This window comes from Lactuca serriola, chromosome 9 (genome assembly GCF_051521515.1).
Source record: "Lactuca serriola cultivar US96UC23 chromosome 9, Lser_US96UC23_V15, whole genome shotgun sequence".
Classification (NCBI taxonomy): Eukaryota; Viridiplantae; Streptophyta; class Magnoliopsida; order Asterales; family Asteraceae; genus Lactuca; species Lactuca serriola.
Window position 1 is genome coordinate 59,156,200 of NC_136416.1, and position 25,903 is coordinate 59,182,102.

The 25,903-nt window shown below is 36.7% G+C and overlaps 4 protein-coding genes across 5 annotated transcripts; 1 reads left to right on the forward strand and 3 right to left on the reverse strand.

Annotated features, from left to right (window-relative positions):
- The first annotated feature begins 1,546 nt into the window (after window positions 1-1,546).
- On the forward strand, window positions 1,547-4,049 carry LOC145072292 (ACT domain-containing protein ACR12-like). Of its 2 annotated transcripts, none has more exons than XM_079018695.1 (10): window positions 1,547-1,806; window positions 2,366-2,420; window positions 2,514-2,624; window positions 2,732-2,826; window positions 2,893-2,977; window positions 3,090-3,149; window positions 3,313-3,368; window positions 3,484-3,589; window positions 3,673-3,741; window positions 3,823-4,049. In XM_079018695.1, exons 1-10 carry the CDS (start codon window positions 1,625-1,627, stop codon window positions 3,883-3,885), a joined length of 882 nt encoding a protein of 293 aa, XP_078874821.1. In that variant the 5' UTR covers window positions 1,547-1,624; the 3' UTR covers window positions 3,886-4,049. The 2 variants fall into 2 exon arrangements, with proteins under 2 accessions (XP_078874821.1, XP_078874822.1); XM_079018696.1 differs by having other exon boundaries at window positions 2,366-2,408.
- An 870-nt stretch (window positions 4,050-4,919) lies between these two features.
- LOC145072289 (uncharacterized) lies at window positions 4,920-7,207 on the reverse strand. The gene has a single exon (XM_079018692.1). It carries the CDS (start codon window positions 7,160-7,162, stop codon window positions 5,084-5,086), a length of 2,079 nt encoding a protein of 692 aa, XP_078874818.1. The 5' UTR covers window positions 7,163-7,207; the 3' UTR covers window positions 4,920-5,083.
- Window positions 7,208-11,367: 4,160 nt separating this feature from the next.
- Window positions 11,368-13,188, reverse strand: LOC145072291 (uncharacterized). The gene has a single exon (XM_079018694.1). The coding sequence runs from the start codon at window positions 13,162-13,164 to the stop codon at window positions 11,473-11,475; it is 1,692 nt and encodes a 563-aa protein (XP_078874820.1). The 5' UTR covers window positions 13,165-13,188; the 3' UTR covers window positions 11,368-11,472.
- Window positions 13,189-15,970: 2,782 nt separating this feature from the next.
- Window positions 15,971-17,884, reverse strand: LOC145072290 (uncharacterized). Its single transcript, XM_079018693.1, has one exon. The coding sequence runs from the start codon at window positions 17,842-17,844 to the stop codon at window positions 16,150-16,152; it is 1,695 nt and encodes a 564-aa protein (XP_078874819.1). The 5' UTR covers window positions 17,845-17,884; the 3' UTR covers window positions 15,971-16,149.
- Window positions 17,885-25,903: the final 8,019 nt, after the last annotated feature.

Below are 25,903 nucleotides of genomic sequence, written 5' to 3' on the forward strand. Positions count from 1 at the left end.
TAAACAGAACGAAAGCATGAAGAACGGACTAAACGAAGGGACTTTTGAGATATTGAAATTAAGAAACCGATGTCCGCGAAATATGGAATATCACAATATATATATATTTTTTTTCAATTTGTTTAATTAATTTATAAGGTATAAAGAAATATAATATGTAAATCAATACATGAAATTGGGTAATTTGGTTTGGTTTAGTCTGAATTCCACCGGACCGTAACTCAAACCATAAATCAAATCCATAATTCGGTTTCCAAAACCAAACGAAATACTGAATTTGAAATTTGGTTTGGTTAGAATTTGGTTTCAGTTTTCGATTCCAAATCAAATAACACCACACCCCTCGTAATTTGTTGATCTTTATATTGAAATGACTATTGTATCTTTCTAACATACGTTTTACATTTTTTTTTTTTAATTTTAAACTATTAGGCGCATCCACCCTCTCTATCTCCACAATTTGCACCTTTTTTTTTTAGCTTGTCACCTCTCACATAGATCTTGGCATGCCGAGGGCTCTCTGCTTGTCTTCACTTCTCGGTAAGAGGCAACAAAAAAAAAAAATGCCTTGATTGACATCTGCTCATCGGGTTTCTCTCCAATAGCAAGTGTTTGGTTGATATGGGCATGAGTTTGGAGTTTGAGAAGAGGTGTGCTACGCATATAGCCATATTTTTATGGGCAAATTTTATAAAATCATGTAGTTTGTCAATTTTTTGGTTTAAGTTTAACCATTCCTAGATGCCTGTTATGCTTTAACTTCTATCAAAACTAATAATATAATACTTTTAATTATATATAAACCACTGTAGTTTATATATATATTCACTTGAATTATTCTTATGATTTTACAACACCATTTTTTTTTTTACTTTTTTCTTTTTATAAATCCACTTGAAACATCACTTGTATGGACTTCAATAAAATGATGTGAAACATAAACCTCCCCCCTTCACTGGAACATCCCTACCATCAACTACCGCAACTATTGGTCAAATGATTAGGGTGATGACTTTCCTCTTCATGATTTGGGACATAAAACCAATTTTTTCTCCGAAGTAATGTTTTTTTTTGACCCATTGTCCCATATGCCATATGAAGATAAGTAGATTCATTTCCGAACGATCTATGTCAGTGGTAGAGCTAATAGGGGGATATATGGGTGTTGAGCCCTCCACAATCTATCTCTTTTATCTGGACTAGAAGTCAACAGCAAACTACAACTCACTAAATCTTGTTCATTTCTTTTAAGCCCTCATTATTCAAAACTTTTATATTCAAATTAAAAAAAATCTCCAGATGATTAAATCAGATAAAATATAAAGCTACAATAAGTCTTATATAAAGTTTCCTTTTCTTAAGCTAATATATTTACATTATTTTACTTAACTTCCAAAGTATAAAGTATAAACCAAGAGCCAAAAATTGTTTTTGGACTTATTTTTGGATAACAAGACGAATATTTTAGTACAGAGAGGTGCAGTTTGACGTGGCCTGGGTCCCACGTGGGGTCCATAAACGCCTTTAATATTCGAACTCTGAATTATGTATCACTCCCTCACGTCACTCCGTCTCCATTACAAACAACTCCCATTGCCGGAAAACTCAAAACACTTGATAATCCATGGCCACTGCCACCGCCGGTCCCGCCTTTGCCTTCTCCGCCGTCACTATCCGTGGTAATTCTTCTGCCAGACTTTCCGGTTTCGATTTTTCATATTCAACGATTCCTCAGCTTTCTCCGTTCAAGTCGTCTTCACCTCACCTCGCTTTCTCTCCCCGTGGATCATCTCATTTTGTTAGAAAGTAAGTTTAATATCTGGAAAAAATTGGTAAATAAGGTCTATTGCTGTTTGATAGTCAGAGATTTTGATGGAAATGATGTTTTGATCTCTACGAATGAACGAAAAATCGTGTTTAATCATGTAGTATATGTGGTTTAACTGACTGATAGTTAGCTTCAATTGTTTACTTGTCAATTTGTTTTTACGATTGTTCTATAAACCACGAGGTTTTTGCGAGAAATTCCGTATGGTTTTTGTACTTCAGACAAAGTCAAAGTGGAAGAGGTGAAAATGATATAAACGAATTGACCTAATCAGGATCACTATTTCTAACAATACGTTTTCTGTCAATACCTTTGTTGCTAAGCAGACATTTTCTTCATAGAAGGTCAAAAACGTTGTTAATAGTAGTGGATCGATAGGATCGTTCTGATTTGTGCTAATTTGGGTTGATAATCGGGTCAGATTGAACTGGTTACTGTTTGTTCACCTTTCACACAGTTTGACCAAAAATGCAGCAAGTTTTGTAAGTCAGATGTCTTAATCAAACTGTCTTCAGTACTAATTGAACTGTTATGCAGGAACATTTTCCAAGCTTCCATTGATGGTGTCGACTCACTGGGTGTAAGCTCTTTGGTCAGTTTCTAATGCTTTATCTGCTATATAATCAAAGTTGTTGTTCTTCTTCTTGACATTAACATTGTATCTCTGTTACATATTCTTAAACAGGATGCTGATAATATTCCTACTCCAATTGTTTTAATTGATCAAGGTTCAGATCCATCTGCAACTATTGTACATGTTAGCTTTGGTGATCGTCTTGGTGCCCTCATTGATACGGTAAATGACAAGTATACTTACTTTTTTGACCATAATACCCTTGTTGTTCTGAACAAACAACAAAATTTCTGTAAGTTATAGCTAATAAGCTTGCATATGTGATGCAGATGAAGGCGTTGAAGGATCTAGGCTTAGATGTAGCCAAAGGAACTGTCACAACTGAAGGATCAGTCATTGAAACAAAATTCTTTATTACTCGATTGTGAGTGTGCTTCATAGTAATTAGGTGTCAGTTTCTTTTTTTATATAATGGTTTTTATTTTTATAGATCCACTGGACGAAAAGTTGAAGATCCTGATCTCTTGGAGAGAATCAGATTGACCATCATAAACAATCTCTTGAAGTATCATCCGGTATTTATACCTAATTTATGAATAATCACTTCATGTTTATCTGTTAATTCAGTTATTATGATCTATGAACATATATTTGGTTTGATGCTTTCTTGTTATTTATGAATTTAAGGAGTCTAGTGCACGACTTGCAATGGGGGAGGCTTTTGGCATACAAGCTCCAGTCAAGAAGGTAATTTTCTTCAACAAATATATTGTAGAGATCACTTCAAGGGGCATTTTGGACTTTTGATCACTTATCTTTCTCATATATAAATTTTATAGAGATTAATAATAATAAACTCCTTCCTATAAATTTTATATCATTCAAATTAAAATTTGTATCTTGATGGCAGCTTGATAGAGATATAGAGACTCATATTCATGTCAAGGATGCTGGGCCTAAAAGAAGGTTAGCAGCTATGCAATTTAGAGTAATTTTTCAATTACTAAAATAAAAAAAATAAACTTTTTCACATTTTCAGCATTTGAAATTTACGAGTTTGTAATGTGTGTTTTGTTTTTAGCTTGCTGTGTGTAGAGACAGAAGATAGACCTGGATTGCTTCTAGAAATTGTCAAGATAATGGCTGATGTCAATGTCACTATGGAATCAGCAGAAATTGATACTGAAGTATGTTAATTTTTTTTTTTTTTTAAATATATAGAAAATACAAGGACATTTCAGTCATTTTCTCCCTCTTTTTTATGGTACAGGGGTTGATTGCCAAAGATAAATTTCACGTTAGCTACAGAGGGGCATCTTTAAATGATTCTTTGTCTCAGGTAACCAAAATGTCTTCGTTCTTTTCCAGAGTAAAAGTGAAATTACTATTATACCCTTTTGTAAACTGTTTAAATGGGCAGGTGTTGACGAATTGCCTACGCTATTACCTTCGAAAGTCGGAAACCGATGAAGACAGCTACTAACTAGGGGAGCACACGTGCGTCTTCCATGCATTATGCATGCTATCTGTAAAATTACACAAAACTCCCTGTGCTTGTTTTTGTACACATATTTCAGAATCATGAATGTATTCAAGAAGATAACCATTCCATTAAAAATAATCATATTGTGACTAGTTTATAAACTATGTCCGGTTTATAATAGTAAAATATCAAATAATATGGTTTAGGAAGGCAATTCACATATAAAAATAAACTATCATATTATGATTCATTCTTATGCGTACCCTTAACATATGCGTTAGGACCAGATCTATCTTTAATCTGTAAGACCGCTTTTATGGTTTCAATTCATAAAATTGCATAGTATATAATTGGGAAAATTAAGTTGATAATCGGTTGTCATCCGCATATAGTTCATTTATGCCAATGAAGGATCAATGTTATTGACATGTTGAATCCTGTGTCTATGACCGGAAAATAAGTTAATCGGGTGGTGTTTATATTCAAAACTTATAAATATGACATAAATATTAGAAAATCGTCACGAAAATGGGGTATGAAATAATAAAAAACTTGGTTATCGGATGGATTGTGTTAAGCTTTCTTTATGGTATTATGGACTGCGAGTTAAGGTATATACATATTAGAAAAAACCAAAGCCTCGAAACAAAGGAATTTGATGTGTGTATATATAGCCATATTTACTCCGAAATGAATAAATATCACAAATGTTATGAGATTTTTTTTTATGTTGTTCTCAACAGTTGCGAATGTTCAACATAAACAGCAATATCGGCCGTTCTTGAAACAATCACCGGATCCCATTATTGAACTACCAACTCAAACAACCCTAATATACTCATAAATTCCAACTTTCTGCAAACCGACATTTGAATCTTCAACCTACTGACTGACGGACACCTTTCCTTATCGTACTTGTAATACAATTTCATTGACTAATGCATGACTCCAACACTTGATATATAAATTACATACCAAAAGCATAAACACATCAACAAGATAAATAAACAAACCCAATATACATAACTAAAGTATTGAATAATATTTTTGAGATGTAAATTATGACACAAAGTAATAAATGTTTGCAACAAATGAAAAAGAAAATGAGGTACCCATAAACATTGAAATTCACAAGGAGGGTGTATAAGAATGTTTAAACAACTTAGCTAGTTAATTGAAATTATGCTTGATATCTTTCTTATACGTAGTATGGTGGAGACTTGTAGATGTAAGGAGGAGGTGGTGAAGGTGAAGGTGGCGGCGGGGATTTGTAAATGTACGGAGGAGGAGGCGATGGTGATGGTGGGGGAGGAGATTTGTATACATAAGGCGGGGGAGGCGAGGGTAAAGGTGGTGGCGGTGACTTGTAGATGTAAGGAGGAGGCGGTGATGACGACGGTGGCGGAGGTGAGTTGTAAACATAAGGTGGGGGAGGTGAGGGTGAAGGTGGCGGTGGCGATTTGTAAGTGTATGGAGGAGGAGGCGATGGTGATGGTGGGGGAGGAGATTTGTATACACTAGGTGGTGGTGGGGAGGGTGAAGGTGGTGGTGGGGATTTATAGATGTACGGAGAAGGAGGTGACGGTGATGGTGGGGGAGGAGATTTGTATACATAAGGCGGGGGAGGTGAGGGTGAAGGTGGTGGTGGGGATTTATAAATGTATGGAGGAGGAGGTGATGATGATGGTGGAGGAGGAGATTTGTATACATAAGGTGGGGGACGTGAGGGTGAAGGCGGTGGTGGAGACTTGTAGATGTAAGGAGGAGGCGGTGAAGGTGATGGTGGTGGAAGTGACTTGTAAACATAAGGCGGGGGAGGTGAGGGTGAAGGTGGTGGTGGCGACTTGTAAATGTAAGGTGGAGGCGGTGATGGTGACGGTGGGGGAGGTGACTTGTAAACATAAGGAGGAGGTGGTGAAGGTGAAGGTGGCGGTGGGGATTTGTAAATGTATGGAGGAGGAGGCGATGGTGACGGTGGGGGAGGAGATTTGTATACATAAGGTGGTGGAGGGGAGGGTGAAGGTGGTGGTGGGGATTTATAGATGTATGGAGGAGGAGGCGATGGTGATGGTGGAGGAGGAGATTTGTATACATAAGGTGGGGGAGGTGAGGGTGAAGGCGGTGGTGGAGACTTGTAGATGTAAGGAGGAGGCGGTGAAGGTGATGGTGGTGGAGGTGACTTGTAAACATAAGGTGGGGGAGGGGAGGGTGAATGTGGCGGTGGCGACTTGTAAATGTAAGGTGGAGGCGGTGAAGGAGACGGTGGGGGAGGTGACTTGTAAACAAAAGGAGGAGGCGGTGAAGGTGAAGGTGGCGGTGGGGATTTGTAAATGTATGGAGGAGGAGGCGATGGTGATGGTGGGGGAGGAGATTTGTATACATAAGGTGGTGGATGGGAGGGTGAAGGTGGTGGTGGCGACTTATACATGTAAGGAGGAGGAGGTGATGGAGATGGTGGAGGAGGAGATTTGTATACATAAGGTGGGGGAGGTGAGGGTGAAGGTGGTGGTGGCGACTCGTAAATGTATGGTGGAGGCGGTGACGGTGACGGTGGTGGAGGTGACTTGTAAACATAAGGAGGAGGTGGTGAAGGTGAAGGTGGCGGTGGCGATTTGTAAATATACGGTGGAGGAGGTGATGGTGATGGTGGGGGAGGAGATTTGTATACATATGGTGGGGGAGGTGAGGGTGAAGGTGGTGGTGGCGACTTGTAGATGTAAGGAGGCGGTGGTGATGGAGATGGTGGTGGAGATGACTTGGAAACATAAGGAGGAGGCGGTGAAAGTGAAGGTGGCGGTGGGGATTTATAGATGTACGGTGGAGGAGGAGCCAATGGTGATGGTGGTGGAGGGGATTTGTAGATATAGGGAGTACGAGGAGATGGTGGTGGTGGTGGTGGTGATTTGTAAATATATGGAGGTGGTGGTGTCCTAGACGGCGGCGGCGGCGACTTGTAGTAGTATGGATGGGGAGGAGGCGATTTTGTTGGTGGGGGTGGTGACTTGTAGTAGTAGGAAGGTGGTGGTGATTTAGTTGGCGGTGGGGGAGATTTGTAATAATATGGTGGCGGTGGTGATTTTACCGGTGGTGGAGGTGACTTATAATAATACGGTGGAGGTGATTTGACTGGTGGCGGTGGTGACTTGTAATTATAGCTCGGTGGTGGTGGTGATGCATAAACATAATGATCATCATGATCTGCCAGGACTTGAGTTGCCAACACAAATATTGCAAAAGAGAAGAGTAATCGAGGACAAGCCATGGCCATCTCTATCATCTATTGTGTGGTTGAGATATAATATGAATGATTTGGATATGTTGTGCAATGTGTAGAGCCCCTTTTATAGTTTCAATTCCATCAGATTGCATAGTATTAAATTCGGAAAATGAAGTTGGATACTTGGGACTTGGGAGTCACTAACATATTGTTCATGTACGCCAAGAATTGGTCAAATAATATTTGACATTTTCAACAACAACCTTTATAAACAATCTTATAAAAGTCAAATACATTATTTACATCTTATATTGTTAATTGTTTGTCGATGTCAGACAAAATACCGAATTAATCAAAGTTATAAATCGTATATGGGTGTGTACCCAGCAAAAGAATTGTCAGAAATCATATATCTTATCATAAAACTAGGACAACCAGAATTCAGACATATGACGTAAAAATAATGAATTATTAAGCAGGTTCAATGCATGATGAATACTCGAGCAACCGAATTTTGTTATGTTAAAAACCCAATTGGTTTGTTAAAAACCCAAATGTGCAGATTTACGAGAACTTTGCATCTTTGCTTTTGCAATCACATATTTTATTGGGATAATCACAAAAGGAACCTGGAATGGGGGGCTTTAAGTTTCTAACCCACATTTTTAACATTTTCCAAAATGACCACAACAAAATTCTTTATTACTCGATTGTGAGTGTCCATATTTCTATTCTTTTTTCTCTAAGCTGTCTGTTGGTACCCAGATGTTATCTTTATAAAATATATTTCCTTAATCCTTTCCTCTAAATCTTATATCTCTCCACTCATCTGAACCTACATTATTCTCTTCTTGCGATCACCTTCTCTCTCGGCTTCTTCCTCATGGCTTCTTCTAGCAATACAGAAAAACACTATCTGATTACGAACATCAAACTTTACATCTCCCTTTCTCTACTTCAGGTGATCCTAAAAATAAAAGAATGCAACTGCTCGACAGGTTGGGCAAAACCTAAAGACCTTGTTTCGCGATAACAATGATGCGAAGGCTATATATTAAACTATACAACCAGCTTCACAACATCAGAGATGGTGGTTGCTAGCTCTATATCCGACTATTACTTCCTCTTGTAATTTGCTTAAACGGGCAGGTCTTCACGAACTGCCTTCGCTATTACCTTCTGAAGTCAGAAACGATGAAGACAGTTACTAGGGAAGCACTTCCAATTCGAGCGTATATCTTCCACAAATGCTATCTGTAAAATTACACGTATCTCGCTGTGCTTGTTTTTGTACACATTTCAGAATCATGAATGTATTCAAGAAGATAACCACTCCATTAAAAATAATCATATTGTGACTAGTTTATAAACTATGTCCGGTTTATAAAAGTAAAATCATCCCTTCTAATAAATAAGTAGGATGAATATCCTAATGCCATGTGTCAACCTCTAACAACTCCTAATCAATTACACATGCCACATGTCATGTTTTTGCTATTCATTTTTACATTTAATTCTTTTCAAAATTTCAAATTCCAATATCCTTTTATTCATCTACATTTACTGATATTGAATATTGATTTCTGGAATCTATTTCTACTTAAAATAATATTTTTACTTTAAGGTTTCAACCCATTATTCTTCATCTTTTGTTATGCCATCCATTTTGAATTCCCTAAAAATTAGCCAAGAATTTTGTTAACATAAACCCAAGATATGCTGCAGATATTATATACCTTCCATATCAACATTACAGTATATTAGGAATTATGAATTATGAATAGAAATATGAATATATATTAGGAATATGTATATTAAATTTAATGCAAAATTGAATGAATTCCATCACACCAATGGTATATAAATTACAACACAGAGACCAATTTTAACACATTTGTTTTTTTTTTTTTCTCTCTACATTTTTTTCTCCTCCTGCAATTTCATACTACAAGGTACTATAAATCCATTCTTTTCCTGCTGCATAACATTTCAATAACAAAACATTAATAAAGACTATTTAAGCCATATTCAACCATCTTAATATTTATGTATTTGTCGTTATTACAATTTCATGGCTGCTGGTAATTTTACTCTCATAAGAAATCTCGATATCTTGAAGGACATCTTCACAATGAAGCTTCGTGTTATCAGATTATGGACACTTGACAGTTACTACAACAAAAATGAACTTTTCTTTGTTGAGCTTATTCTAATGGACGAAGAGATATATTTCATATATCTATTTTTATTATTTATCTGTTTACTGCTTATACTAATCTTTATTAATTGTATTTGCATCACATCTTTTCTTCATTCAGGGTAACAAGATCCAAGGTTATGTTAGAGCCGCTCCAGACGGTGGGTAACCCGGGCGACCGACCAGGGCCCACGTCCCCAGGGGGCCAAAAAAAAGTTCTGGGTTATGTAGTGTTTATATATAAAAAAAATTATTACCTAATGATTTTTAGGGCTTAAAGTTGGTTTAAACTCAAACTAGCTTAAAAGATAAACAATTTGAATTGCTTGTTATTGGTAATTGAACACATTTATAGTGAAAAATAAATAATATATTTTTTAATGTTTATTATATTTGTCTTTAAGGGGCTATTTTTTTCTTTTCGCCCCGGACCCCATATACGTTTGGACCGGCACTGGGTTATGTCCATAAAACTTACTTTTACACGTTCAAAAAACTTCTAAAAGAAGGTGAAGCTTTTATCATCAAACCTCCGAATTTAGCAAAGATGCAGGAAGGAAGATTTCAACTTACCAATCAGCTACAAAAGCTTGCTTTTTGAATCTGGGGAATACTGTTACTCCGTGTGACGATTTTTGTGGATCATTAAATGGCTTTGATTTTTTTTAATATCGGACGGTTATCAATGACACTGTTCTAGAAAATATGTCATTGGGTTAGTATTTTCTATTTAATAATTTTTATATTATCCTTCAAACATGCATATATAAAACATTAACAATTCTACTTCTGCTAAAGAAATTAAGGAAATTATATTTGGATAACAGAAAGACAGTCCTTATCTAAGGTTGGTTTGTTTTTGAAACATCCGGTTTTTAGACATGGTCAATTATATGTTGCCCTATCTAAAGTTCAAAGTAGAGAAGCATTAAAATTGCTAATTTTAGATAAGGATGGTAGACTTACAAATAAAACTTCTAATACTGTTTATAAATAAGTTTTCAGAAATTTGTAAGTTGTTTGTAAAATATTATTCCTCATAACATATTTTCTTATTATTATTAATAAGACTTTGTTAATTTTATTTATATTATTTGACTAATAATTACAACATTTTAGTATGAAAGTGTAATTAATCTCGCAACTGTGGTTCCCAAGGGTTATAAACCAGTATAAAATAATATGGTTTAGGAAGGCAATTTGCATATAAAAATAAACTATCATATTGTGATTCATTTTATTACGAACCTTGACATATGCGTTAGGACCGGATCTATCCTTAATCCGTAAAACCGCTTTTATAGTTTCAATTCATAACATTTCATAGTATATAATTGGGAAATTTAAGTTGATAATCGGTTGTCATCCGCATATAGTTCATTTATGCCAATGAAGGATCAATGTTATTGAGATGTTGAATACTATGTCTATGACCGGAAAATAAGTTAATCGGGTGGTGATAATTTTCAAAACATTTAAATATGACATAAATATAGAAAATCGTCACGAAAATGGGGTATGAAATAATAAAAAAATTGGGTTATCGGATGGATTGTGTTAAGCTTTCTTTATGGTATTATGGCCTGAGAGTTAAGGTATATACATATTAGAAAAAACCAAAGCCTCGAAACGAAGGAATTTGATGTGTATATATAGCCATATTTACTCCAAAATGAATAAATATCACAAATGTTAAGAGATTTTTTTAGGTTGTTCTCGACAGTTGCGAATGTTCAACATAAACAATATTGGTCGTTCTTGAAACAGTCATCGGATCCCATTGTTGAACTACCAACTCAATAAACCCTAATATACTCATAAATTACAAGTTTTTGTAAACCGAGACTTGAATCTTCAACCTACTGACCGACGTACACCTTCCTTATCGTACTTGTAATACCATTTCGTTGACTAATGCGTGACTCGAGCACTTGAAATATAAATTACATACGGAAAACATAAACACGTCAACAAGATAAATAAACAAAACCGATATACATTACTAAAGTATTGAATAATATTTTTGAGATGTAAGTTATAACACAAAGTAATAAACGTTTGCAACAAATAAATAAGAAATGAGGTACCCATAAACATTGAAATTAACAGGCAGGGTGTATAAGAATGTTTAAACAACTTAGTTAATTAATTGAAATTATGCTTGATATCTTTCTTATACGTAGTATGGTGGAGACTTGTAGATGTAAGGAGGAGGTGGTGAAGGTGAAGGTGGCGGCGGGGATTTGTAAATGTACGGAGGAGGAGGCGATGGTGATGGTGGGGGAGGAGATTTGTATAGATAAGGTGGGGGAGGCGAGGGTGAAGGTGGTGGCGGCGACTTGTAGATGTAAGGAGGAGGCGGTGATGACGACGGTGGCGGAGGTGAGTTGTAAACATAAGGTGGGGGAGGTGAGGGTGAAGGTGGCGGTGGCGATTTGTAAGTGTATGGAGGAGGAGGCGATGGTGATGGTGGAGGAGGAGATTTGTATACATAAGGCGGGGGAGGTGACGGTGAAGGTGGTGGTGGGGATTTATAGATGTACGGAGAAAGAGGTAACGGTGATGGTGGAGGAGGAGATTTGTATACATATGGCGGGGGAGGTGAGGGTGAAGGTGGTGGTGGGGATTTATTGATGTATGGCGGAGGAGCCGATGGTGATGGTGGAGGAGGAGATTTGTATACATAAGGTGGGGGAGGTGAGGGTGAAGGCGGTGGTGGAGACTTGTAGATGTAAGGAGTAGGCGGTGAAGGTGATGGTGGTGGAGGTGACTTGTAAACATAAGGCGGGGGAGGTGAGGGTGAAGGTGGCGGTGGCGACTTGTAAATGTAAGGTGGAGGCGGTGACGGTGACGGTGGGGGAGGTGACTTGTAAACATAAGGCGGAGGCGGTGAAGGTGAAGGTGGCGGTGGGGATTTGTAAATGTATGGAGGAGGAGGCGATGGTGATGGTGGGGGAGGAGATTTGTATACATAAGGTGGTGGAGGGGAGGGTGAAGGTGGTGGTGGCGACTTATATATGTAAGGAGGAGGAGGTGATGGAGATGGCGAAGGAGGAGATTTGTATACATAAGGTGGGGGAGGTGAGGGTGAAGGTGGTGGTGGCGACTTGTAAATGTATGGTGGAGGCGGTGACGGTGACGGTGGTGGAGGTGACTTGTAAACATAAGGAGGAGGTGGTGAAGGTGAAGGTGGCGGTGGTGATTTGTAAATGTACGGTGGAGGAGGTGATGCTGATGGTGGGGGAGGAGATTTGTATACATATGGTGGTGGAGGTGAGGGTGAAGGTGGTGGTGGCGACTTGTAGATGTAAGGAGGCGGCGGTGATGGAGATGGTGGTGGAGGTGACTTGGAAACATAAGGAGGAGGCGGTGAAGGTGAAGGTGGCGGTGGGGATTTATAGATGTACCGAGGAGGAGGAGGAACCAATGGTGATGGTGGTGGAGGAGACTTGTAGATATAGGGAGTACGAGGAGATGGTGGTGGTGGTGATTTATAAATATATGGAGTTGGTGGCGACCTAGATGGTGGTGGCGGCGACTTGTAGTAGTATGGATGGGGAGGAGGCGATTTTGTTGGTGGGGGTGGTGATTTGTAGTAGTAGGAAGGTGGTGGTGATTTAGTTGGTGGTGGGGGAGATTTGTAATAATATGGTGGCGGTGGTGATTTTACTGGTGGTGGAGGTGACTTGTAATAATACGGTGGAGGTGATTTGACTGGCGGCGGTGGTGACTTGTAATCATAGCTCGGCGGTGGTGGTGATGCATAAACATAATGATCATCATGATCTGCCAGGACTTGAGAAGCCAACACAAATATTGCAAAAGCGAAGAGTAATTGAGGCCGAGCCATGGCCGTCTCTATCATCTATTGTGTAGTTGAGATATAAGATTAATGATTTGGATATGTTGTGCAATGTATAGAGCCCCTTTTATAGTTTCAATTCCATCAGATTGCATAGTATTAAATTCGGAAAATGAAGTTGGATACTTGGGACTTGGGAGTCACTAACATATTGTTCATGTACGCCAAGAATTGGTCAAATATTATTTGACATTTTCAACAACAACCTTTTTAAACAATCTTATAAAAGTCAAATACATTATTTACATCTTATATTGTTAATTGTTTGTCGATGTCAGACAAAATACTGAATTAATCAAAGTTATAAATCGTATATGGTTGTGTACCCAGCAAAAGAATTGTCAGAAATCATATATCTTATGATAAAACTAGGACAACTAGAATTCATGACGTAAAAATAATGAATTTAAATAATTTATTAAGCAGGTTCAATGCATGATGAATACTCGAGCAACCGAATTTTGTTATGTTAAAATCCCAATTGGTTTGTTAAAAACCCAAATGTGCAGATTTACGAGAACTTTGCATCTTTGCTTTTGCAATCACATATTTTATTGGGATAATCACAAAAGGAACCTGGAATGGGGGGTTTAAATTCCCTAAAAATTAGCCAACAATTTTGTTAACATAAACCCAAGATATCCTGCAGATATTATATACCTTCCATATCAACATTATAGTATATTAGGAATTATGAATTATGAATAGGAATATGAATATATATTAGGAATATGTATATTGTATTTAATGCAAAATTTAATGAATTCCATCTCACCAATGGTATATAAATTACAACACAGAGACCGATTTTAACACCTTTGCTTTTTTTTTTTTTTTTTTTTTTTTTTCTCTACATTTTTTTCTCCTCCTGCAATTTCATACTACAAGGTACTATAAATCCATTCTTTTCGTGTTGCATAACATTTCAACAACAAAACATCAATAAAGACTATTTAAGCCATATTCACTTAGTATTTATGTATTTGTCGTTATTACAATTTCATGGCTGCTGGTGATTTTACTCTAATTTGAGATCTCGATGTCTTGAAGGACATCTTCATAATGAAGCTTCGTGTTATCAATTATGTACACTCGACAGTTACTACAACAAAAATGAACTTTTCTCTGTTGAACTTATTCTAATGGACAAAGAGGTATATTTCATATATCTATTTTTATTATTTATCTGTTTACTGTTTATACTAATCTTTATTAATCGTATTTGCACCACATCTTTTCTTCATTCAGGGTAACAAGATCCAAGGTTATGTCCATAAAGCTTACATTTACAAGTTCAAAAAACTTCTAAAAGAAGGTGAAACTTTTATCTTCAAATCTCCGAATTTAGCAAAGATGCAGGAAGGAAGATTTCAACTTACCAATCAGCTGCAAAAGCTTGCTTTGAATCTGGACAGTACTGTTACTCCGTGTGACGATTTTTGTTGATCATTAAATGGCTTTGATTTTGTTGAGTATCGGACGGTTATCAATGACACTGTTCTAGAAAATATGTCATTGGGTTAGTATTTTCTATTTAATAATTTTTATATTATCCTTCAAACATGCATATATAAAACATTAACAATTCTACTTCTGCTAAAGAAAGACGAAAATTAAGGAAATTATATTTGGATAATAGAAGGACAGTCCTTATCTAAGGTTGGTTTGTTTTTGAAACATCCGGTTTTTACACATGGTCAATTATATGTTGCCCTATCTAGAGTTCAAAGTAGAGAAACATTAAAATTGCTAATTTTAGATAAGGATAGTAGACTTACAAATAAAACTTCTAATGCTGTTTATAAAGAAGTTTTCAGAAATTTGTAAGTTGTTTGTAAAATATTATTCCTCATAACATATTTTCTTATTATTATTAATAAGACTTTGTTAATTTTATTTATATTATTTGACTAATAATTACAACATTTTAGTATGAAAGTGTAATTAATCTCGCAACTGTGGTTCCCAAGGGTTATAAACCAGTATAAAATAATATGGTTTAGGAAGGCAATTTGCATATAAAAATAAACTATCATATTGTGATTCATTTTATTACGAACCTTGACATATGCGTTAGGACCGGATCTATCCTTAATCCGTAAAACCGCTTTTATAGTTTCAATTCATAACATTTCATAGTATATAATTGGGAAATTTAAGTTGATAATCGGTTGTCATCCGCATATAGTTCATTTATGCCAATGAAGGATCAATGTTATTGAGATGTTGAATACTATGTCTATGACCGGAAAATAAGTTAATCGGGTGGTGATAATTTTCAAAACATTTAAATATGACATAAATATAGAAAATCGTCACGAAAATGGGGTATGAAATAATAAAAAAATTGGGTTATCGGATGGATTGTGTTAAGCTTTCTTTATGGTATTATGGCCTGAGAGTTAAGGTATATACATATTAGAAAAAACCAAAGCCTCGAAACGAAGGAATTTGATGTGTATATATAGCCATATTTACTCCAAAATGAATAAATATCACAAATGTTAAGAGATTTTTTTTAGGTTGTTCTCGACAGTTGCGAACGTTCAACATAAACAATATTGGTCGTTCTTGAAACAATCATCAGATCCCATTGTTGAACTACCAACTCAATAAACCCTAATATACTCATAAATTACAACTTTTTGTAAACGGACACTTGAATCTTCAACCTACTGACTGACGGGCACCTTTCCTTATCGTACTTGTAATACCATTTCATTGACTAATGCATGACTCGAGCACTTGATATATAAATTGCATACGAAAAGCATAAACACATCAACAAGATAAATAAACAAAACCAATATACATAACTAAAGTATTGAATAATATTTTTGAGATGTAAATTATAACACAAAGTAATAAATGTTTGCAACAAATAAATAAGAAAATGAGGTACCCATAAACATTGAAATTCAAAAGGAGGGTGTATAAGAATGTTTAAACAACTTAGTTAGTTAATTGGAAATATGCTTGATATCTTTCTTAGACGTAGTATGGTGGAGACTTGTATATGTAAGGAGTAGGTGGTGAAGGTGAAGGTGGCGGTGGGGATTTGTAAATGTACGGAGCAGCAGGCGATGGTGATGGTGGGGGAGGAGATTTGTATACATAAGGTGAGGGAGGCGAGGGTGAAGGTGGCGGCGGCGATTTGTAGATGTAAGGAGGAGGCGGTGATGGCGACAGTGGCGGAGGTGAGTTGTAAACATAAGGTGGGGGAGGTGAGGGTGAAGGTGGCGGTGGCGATTTGTAAATGTATGGAGGAGGAGGCGATGGTGATGGTGGAGGAGGAGATTTGTATACGTAAGGCGGCGGAGGTGAGGGAGAAGGTGGCGGTGGGGATTTGTAAATGTATGGAGGAGGAGGCGATGGTGATGGGGGAGGAGGAGATTTGTATACATAAGGTGGGGGAGGTGAGGGTGAAGGTGGTGGTGGGGATTTATAGATGTACGGAGGAGGAGGAGATGGTGATGGTGGAGGAGGAGATTTGTATACATAAGGTGGGGGAGGTGAGTGTGAAGGTGGTGGTGGAGACTTGTAGATGTAAGGAGGAGGCGGTGAGGGTGATGGTGGTGGAGGTGACTTGTAAACATATGGCGGGGGAGGTGAGGGTGAAGGTGGTGGCGGCGACTTGTAAATGTAAGGTGGAGGCGGTGATGGTGACGGTGGGGGAGGTGACTTGTAAACATAAGGCGGAGGTGGTGAAGGTGAAGGTGGCGGTGGGGATTTGTAAATGTATGGAGGAGGAGGCGATGGTGATGGTGGGGGTGGAGATTTGTATACATAAGGTGGTGGTGGGGAGGGTGAAGGTGGTGGTGGCGACTTGTATATGTAAGGGGGAGGAGGCGATGGTGATGGTGGAGGAGGAGATTTATATACATAAGGTGGGGGAGGTGAGGGTGAAGGTGGTGGTGGCGACTTGTAAATGTATGGTGGAGGCGGTGATGGTGACGGTGGGGGAGGTGACTTGTAAACATAAGGAGGAGGTGGTGAAGGTGAAGGTGGCGGTGGGGATTTGTAAATGTACGGTGGAGGAGGCGATGGTGATGGTGGGGGAGGAGATTTGTATACATAAGGTGGGGGAGGTGACGGTGAAGGTGGTGGCGGCGACTTGTAGATGTAAGGAGGCGGCGGTGATGGAGATGGTGGTGGAGGTGACTTGTAAACATAAGGAGGAGGTGGTGAAAGTGAAGGTGGTGGTGGGGATTTATAAATGTACGGAGGAGGAGGAGGCGATGGTGATGGTGGTGGAGGAGATTTGTAGATGTAGGGAGTACGAGGAGATGGTGGTGGTGGTGGTGGTGATTTATAAATATATGGAGGTGGTGGTGACCTAGAGAGTGGTGGCGGAGACTTGTAGTAGTATGGATGGGGAGGGGGCGATTTTGTTGGTGGTGGTGGTGACTTATAGTAGTAGGAAGGTGGTGGTGATTTAGTTGGTGGTGGAGGAGATTTGTAATAATACAGTGGCGGTGGTGATTTTACCGGTGGTGGAGGTGACTTGTAATAATACGGTGGAGGTGATTTGACCGGCGGCGGTGGTGACTTGTAATCATAGCTCGGCGGTGGTGGTGATGCATAAACATAATGATCATCATGATCTGCCAGGACTTGAGTTGCCAACGCACATATTGCAAAAGCAAAGAGTAATCGAGGCCAAGCCATGGCCATCTCTATCATTCGTATACAATTGAGTAGAGAACCGGTTAGAAGTATATCGAGTAAAAGATTTGGATATGGTTTACATTGCATAGACCCCTTTTTATAGTACCAATTCCATCAAATAGCATGGTATTTAATTATGAGAAGGAAGTTGGATATGTACTTGGGAGTCACTAACATATTGCTCATTTATTCCCAAGAATTGGTCAATACTATTTGACATTTCCAAAACTGCTATACATCTTAAATTAGTTTTATAATTAATAGACAAAAAAATATCACTTTTAATAGTGTTTATCTATTTGTCAATGTTAGAAAACATCGACTTGACCTAGTCATCGTTACTAATTTAAAAAAGAGCGTCATAAACATCATAAAATATCCGTTCAAAAAAACCTACGTAATGAATTTAAATCACTTCAACATCTCCAATAAACTCTCACTCGTTGTGCAATCGATGAAAAAAAAAACAATATCTAACTAAGATAGAAATATCGACGGAATCATTCGATAAGTTAAACATGATTTTTTTTTCTTTTCTGAACGTCTGTTTCCTTATAATGACTCTAGAAAAACGAATACGAACTTTTTATTGTTTGTTAATTCATTTTTCATAGACGATGTTCTTGTTTATTACATGAACTATATGGTATGTGTAGTTTGAACCTTACGTTGTACAGGTTAATATTATAAAAAAGTCTTTAACTATTATCTGGAAGTTTTCAAAACTGCAGGCCTTTTTTTACTTTTTAATTAAGTAATTATTTGAATTTTTATCTTATTATTTCTATGGACGAACAAGGCAACAAGCCGCACCCAGTACTCATTCCTTTCAGCCGACTATGGCATCTACAGCTGTGTCAAAATTGATTCAGTCTACCTTAGTAATGGAACAACATTTCTGCATATATCATCAACGTTCATGTATATATGTTTATGAATTATGACATAGTGAGTCAACAAGGTTTTATGGCCGCGCGATGCAGCAGAACTTTAAGCAATGACTTTTTTTTAATATAATATATTATTTTAAAGTTTAAGTTTGACATTGTTTAATAAAACTTAATTTAAATTTTTGATGAAAATTGTACGAATTATGTATTTTGGTATGTTAAATTTGTTAAATGGTTAAGCAAAATAAATATGTTTACATAAACAGTGGCGGACCTTAGTGGTGCCCGGGGGTCCGAGCCACTGCTCCGATTCCGGCACGTAGTGTAAATTTTTTTTAAATGTTTTTTTATTAGGTGCACCGATTTAAAATACAAATGTCACTACTAATTTAGATTTTTTCGGAATTTTTTTTAGTACCACCCCTACTAAAACGTTCTACGCTCGCCACTGTACATAAACAAATTTACATAGTTGTAGACATATAGAAGGGTCATTGATATTCAAAATATTTTTAACGAATAGAAAAAATAACAGTTCTTCAAAAGGTTCCAACAAAATACAATAGTGACAACCACAACAAGAAATACGCCCTTTAGGGACGCCAATTTTTGTGACAACGACTGGTTTTAGCGGTGACACTAGGGGACATCGTCGCTAAAGGGTACTATCGTCACTAAAGGGGTTCCACCGGCGATCCTCTTGTGCCACATGTCATTTAATCGTGACCGTAGGCTGTTATGGTGATCCATCAGTTAGGTTTCATCTGGTGGGAAGTATTAGCGGCGACACTAATAGCGACGACGTGTCGCCGCTATAGTTAGCGATCCGTCTGAATGTCATCGTGGCCCTTGAATTGTTTTTAGATCGGACGACTACTAGGCACCAGAGAATGGCGCGTGTTTTTCCCTCCAACTTGTCGCCCCAATTGCTAAGGCGTCGCCGTTAAAGGTGTCGCCGCAATTGCTAGGGTGTCCTTTTGACTACCCTTCGTCCCAGACGACTCAGTCGGCCTCTACCACTCTCTCTCGCAAACTACGGCGACCATCTATGTTTTCCGTCATTTCCGGCGTACTTCACCAACCCAAACCACCACTCATTCTAGGCTTTCATTTCAGTCAATTTCTAGCACATTCCGGCAATATCCGGCCATTTCCGACGAGATTCTGAGTTTTCCAACGAGATTAAAACTCCGGTAAGGTTCGTTTTGCTCTTCCTTTTTAGCTTTCTCTTGTTTTCTGATCTATATTTAACCTTAATTTCATTTTCTTGTGATTTTAAGTAAACTCCGATGGCTCTCACAATTTTCCGGCGGCTAGAATATTTCCGACGACTTACCCTTTTCCGGCGACTTTCTTCTGTTTATAATATATATGAAATTAGATGAAATATATGAATGTGTATATATTTTGGTATGTGAAATCAGATGAAACATGTAAATTGTGTATGCAAATATGTATCTGAAATTAGATGAAATTTATAAAATGTATATGCAAATATGTTTGAAAAAAATGTATATGTATGTCTATGTATGAAAAAATGTATATTTATAAAAATGTATATGAAAATATGTGTATAAGTGTATTTCTATGTGAAATATATGTGTTATACATATATGAAAAAAATGTATGTTAAAAAATATATGTCTATGAGTTATATGTATTGTTATGTGAAAAATGTATGTGAAAATATATGTGAAAATACAGGTATTTATATCAAATGTATGTGAAAAAAAAGACATTTTTATATGAAATGTATGTTACAATATAAGTATTTTTATAGGCTCCCACGGGTTAACTTTAGACTTATGAAATATTTATTAATATTAGCTTGTATATTAATATTAATTATGGGTAACAATTTTGAAAATGTTATCTTCGGTAAATAAATATAAACTTGTTTTTTTTTTTTAAACTTTATTTAAAACCATCAAATAAATTATATTTTTAAAAATTTAATAACATATAACTTTATAGTATCCATAAAGAAATAGTAATAGCTTACTATTTTAAATAAAACAAACTAAAAATAAAATAAAAGAAGCATGTAATAACTAAGATACACTGAAAATGAAAAATGTTATATCTTAAAAATATACAATTGGTTGATTTGATGACGTGGACTCTTTTAAAAGTGCCTCGTCTTTATTTATTTTTTAAAAAATTATACTAAATTGATGGCGCTAAATATGAAAAAAAAAGATGATATATATAACAAATATATAATATCGTTTAAAGTACAATGTTATACGAAAAATAAAAATGAAAAATTAAGACGCTAAATCCACTAAGTTATAATTACTCAAAATAGAAAAATAAAAACAAAAATAAGTTGGGATTAAAAATCAAAATATGGAAAAGAAAAGATGATATAAATAACAAATATATAATATTGTTGAAAGAATGTCATAATAAAAAATCAAAATCAAAATTAAGACGCTAAAGTACTATGGTATAATAAATAAGTTATTTTTAGTTTAAGTCTCTTCTTTTTTAAATCATCGAAAGCCTAAAAATACCCGCCCGAAATTGATTTTGGGTTGTCCCCGTTTTGGAACTGCGTTTTGAATACCTAACCTCATTTAGGATGTAAATGTATATTACATGATTGATATTTTAAGAAATATTCGGTTGTATTTTTCTCTTTGCTCCTCGGTATATAATTTTATATATACTTAGGAGCTAAGGGGGAATGCTGCCGAAATTTTCTTAAATGGTCAATCATGTAATACACATTTGCATATGAGGTAAGGTATTCAAAAAGTGGGTTTAGAAGCCTACCATTGTGAATACTCTCCCGTTGTCCGATTTTCTATTCCATCTGATTGAGCGGTTACTCTATCCTTATAAATATTCAATCCTAATTCTAGTTCTTGTAGAGAAAATACTAAAACCTAACTTATGTTTCAGTTGCAACATGTTTATTGATAAAACGTGGACTACTATTGAAAACTGTAATTCTACCTTGTTCCAACAAGGACTCGAATCTTTTCTCGAGAGGTCCAAACCACACGTTGATAACAAAGGTCAAATCAGATGCCGGTGTAACAAATATAATCTCAATAAATTTATACTACTAGCCATAATGAAATTCCATATACTTCAACATGGTTTTAGTCCACATTATATTATATGGAAGTATCACGGCGAAAATACAACTCACCCGATTGTCGAAGACATACCGCGTAGTAATGAGATGGCTGATGTTATTGATGATGTTATGGGGGGTGTGATTGAAAATGATACCAACCACGACAAAGGGAACCCAGATACAGACGGTAGTGGTGTCGATGATAGATTTCAAAAGTTGTTAGAGGAAGTCCAATTAAAATTATATCCTGGATGTTCGTTTTCGTCCCTTGACTTTTTAGCAAAGCTGATGCATATCAAGATGATCAACAAATGGACTGATAGTTCATTCGATCAACTTCTTGAGTTGTTGCAAACTGCATTTCCTCAAGGAAATAAGGTCCCCCCCCCCCCCCCCCCGTCACATTACGAAGCAAAAAAGACACTTAAAAAGATCAGCTTGGGTTATGAGTCGATACACGTATGTAAACACGACTGCTTTCTTTTTTGGAAAGAACACCAGTTGGTGCAAAAGTGTCCAGTTTATAACGAGAGTCGGTGGGTTAATGAAAATACAAAGGGTAAGAAGGTGGCTCATAAGGTTTTACAATACTTTCCTGTGACCACCAGACTACAACGTTTGTATTTTTCTAGACACACAGCTAAAGATATGATTTGGCACAGTACCGGACGATCCAAAGATGGTATGATGCTTCATCCCGTTGATGGTACTTCATGGAAAAAATTCTATATGAAGTATCATGACTTCTAAAGGGAACCCAGAAACGTACGCTTAGGGCTTGCTGCTGATGGTTTTAATCCGTTTGGTAACATGTGTAATCCTCATAGCACGTGGCCCGTCATACTCACCACTTACAATCTTCCACCATGGATATGCATGAAAGAGTCATCTTTCATGTTGACCTTGTTGATTCCCGACCCCAAAGCACCCGTGAAGGACTTTAGATGTTGACCATCCATGGAGAAAAAGTTTGGACTATAATGGCGAGCATGAGACAAGAGGCCCTCCAAGAAAGTTGAGTGAGGAAGAAATACAAGCGCAACACGCTCGTCTATTCTTTTGTCCACCGGGTAAAGTAGCTGCTCAACGAGCTGGTATTAAGAGAGATCGTGAGGATTTCGAGTTGAATTGGTCTAAAAAGAGCATATTCTTTGAACTTGAGTATTTGTAATGCTCGCGTTTCCAGGCTAGTCATTATTGTTGATGTAATAGTCTAGGTTAATCCTTGTAACTCTTTTTGAAGTATTAATGATGAAATATTTGAGTATTATGTGAATTATGTGTTTATTTTCTTAATTATTATAATTTAATGAATTAAGAATAAAATAAGCGTCAAAATTGAAGTGTGAGATAAGCCCGATATCTTTGCATGAAGATGTAGTGGTTGAACAAGGATTCCGGAGATATAAAGAATGCCGAAATCCGAGATGACCTATTGAAGTTTCGCGATAGAACCGGCAACGCTGAATGACGTAAAATGTGAAATTTACGATAGAGCGATATTTAGCCTTAGTGATCTAAACGAAAGTCGTAGATTTCGTTAAACCGAGAGTGTGCATAAAAAGATCGTCCAAATCTGACTTCGTATGAGGAAGTTATGATTTTCCGAAGTTTCGACTTAACAGTATACAGCCCGAATACTCGATTTGAGATCGAGCGCTTTTTAGCCAAAACAATCTAAACGAGAATCAAAGATCTCGTTAATGGTAGTGAAACGATAAAAAGAAAGACAAAAACAGACGTCAGATGAAGAAGTTATGAATTTATAACGGAGTTTTCTTGTCTCGGCCTACTAAAAATAAATAATAAAAATAAAGTAAAAATTAGCCGACGAAGTCTAAATAATAGTTGTAGAGTATGGTCTCACCTAGACCTGGCAATGGGGCGGGTTTGGAGCGAATCGACCTTGATTCAAACCCTTTTAATAAATTTCAAAATCCGATCCAAACCCGCTCCATAACCCGCATGATTTTGAATAATCAAACCCATACCCTTATCCACCGAATCAGCAAATATCCAAACCCGCCCCATAACCCGTAGGTTTTTTGAATAATAAAACACATTTTACATAAATCATAAAATCACATTTATTAAATTAAACTAAATTTTGATTTAGAAAACACATTATGTACTCGAGGACTTTCTATTGGAATTAAAATCCTTATTTCAGTTACTTCCGATTGGTTTTTGACCGTCGATTGCATTGATAGAGAATAGAAATTACAAACTTTCTTCTGGTTGATAAATAACCTTATTGATTTATAAATGAAATTGGTGATTACATGATGAAATATAAAGGAAATGAAATCATGAATCTTGGGAGAAGAGTAAAAGACTGGAATTCTAGAAGTTGAGTCCTTGACTCCTATGTAAAAACAATTTAGTCTTTGGCCTTTTCTCTTAGGATTTCTGATTAGAATTTAATGTAAACTTTAGGCAATATAAAATATAAATTTATACTTCTAAAATTTATCTGGGGCGGGTTATAAATGGAGCGGATCGGTGCTGATCCATACCCGACCCTTTTAATAAAAGGGTTAGCAGGTACGGGTCGTTAACGGGTAAACGGATCAAAAACTATGCTCCAAACCCATATAATTGTTAAGGGTTTGGATCGGATCAGGGTCAAAACCCGCTCCATTGCCAGGCCTAGTCTCACCTACGCGGGGATATAAAGAACGTCGAAAACGGAGTTCGTATGAGGAAGATATGAATTTTTGAAGTTTATTAAATAATTAAAATATTATATTTAATTATAAATTCTGATATTATCCAAAGGGGGGGGAGTCAGCGACCTTATCCGGGTTACGCCCAACATAACTAGGATTTACGCCCAACGTAAATCGAAGATCCAGCCCCCTATAAAAAGAAGTCGAGGCTACCGAGTTTCAGTTGCTATTTTCTTTCCTCCTCTCGCGTTTTTACCTCGTTTTTCATGCAAGAATTATCCCGAAGCCCCAGTATCATTCCGGAGACCCAAAGCAAGTCCCGAAGCCCCAAAGATCCTGATAAATAAAATTCCTGAGCCGAAGCACTTCCCGCGAGGAGCCTGATTTTTGTGAAGATCTTCCAGATCTACCGAAGAATACTATTTCTACAAGTCGTAGTGCTGTCCGATCATCTTCTGATCAAGTGAGTGTGTAGTCACTTTCTTCTAACGCATAATTATGATGTATTTTATACGAAATACATGTTATGTGTATATTTTTTGGTTATATGTGTGAATGTATATTCACTTTCTTCTATCTCATAGGTATGATTTATTATCTATGAAATACGTGTTATGTGTATGTGTCTCATCTGTTGTTTGGAATATGTATTGAATGAGAATAGTATATAGGTTTTAAACTATGTATAAAAATATATATTTTTATCTACTAATATGTTGGGTAGAACATGGGTAGATAGTTGATGTGTGATAAACAGATGAGAGGTCTCGATGTTGTTTTTGATTCAGTCATCTAGCGAAGTTTAGATGATGACCACAGACTTTTCTAGACAGTCCTATGGAACGCTAGCAGGCTCGCCACCTGTAGGTGTTAATGTCCTTGGGTGTTCATTCGCTATACTCCATCCCCCTTATGGTTGCCTTATTTGACATATATTGCTGGGAAACCCATGAATGCATGTGTTGTCGCCCCGATGAAATATTCTTAGACTAGGTCCCTTATGTTAGTTGTCTTAGGGACGTAAAGTGAGAATAACGAGAATGGTTAATTGGGTTATTGTTGGTTGGTGGAATTAAATATAATTATTTATTGTGGGTTGAAAACCCTATATGCTCACCAGGCTCCCAAGCTTGACCAACTCAGTTTTCTTTGTATTACAGGTAGTGGCTCCGGAGCATAAGTTGGATGACTTGTCAAGTTATTTTTGGATTATAGACTTGTTGTTGTAAATAACTGTTGTAAGGTCTGTATTGAAATGTTTATGCTTTTGGTCTGTTTATCGGAACATGACATCCCGAGTATTGTAATATAATGAAAACTACATTTCTATAAGAAATGCTTTGGTATATCTTATTTTTATCATATTTTGTTTTGGGAACAAATTCCGCAACTCTTTTAATCAAAGGGTTACTCTGTAATCATTTTAA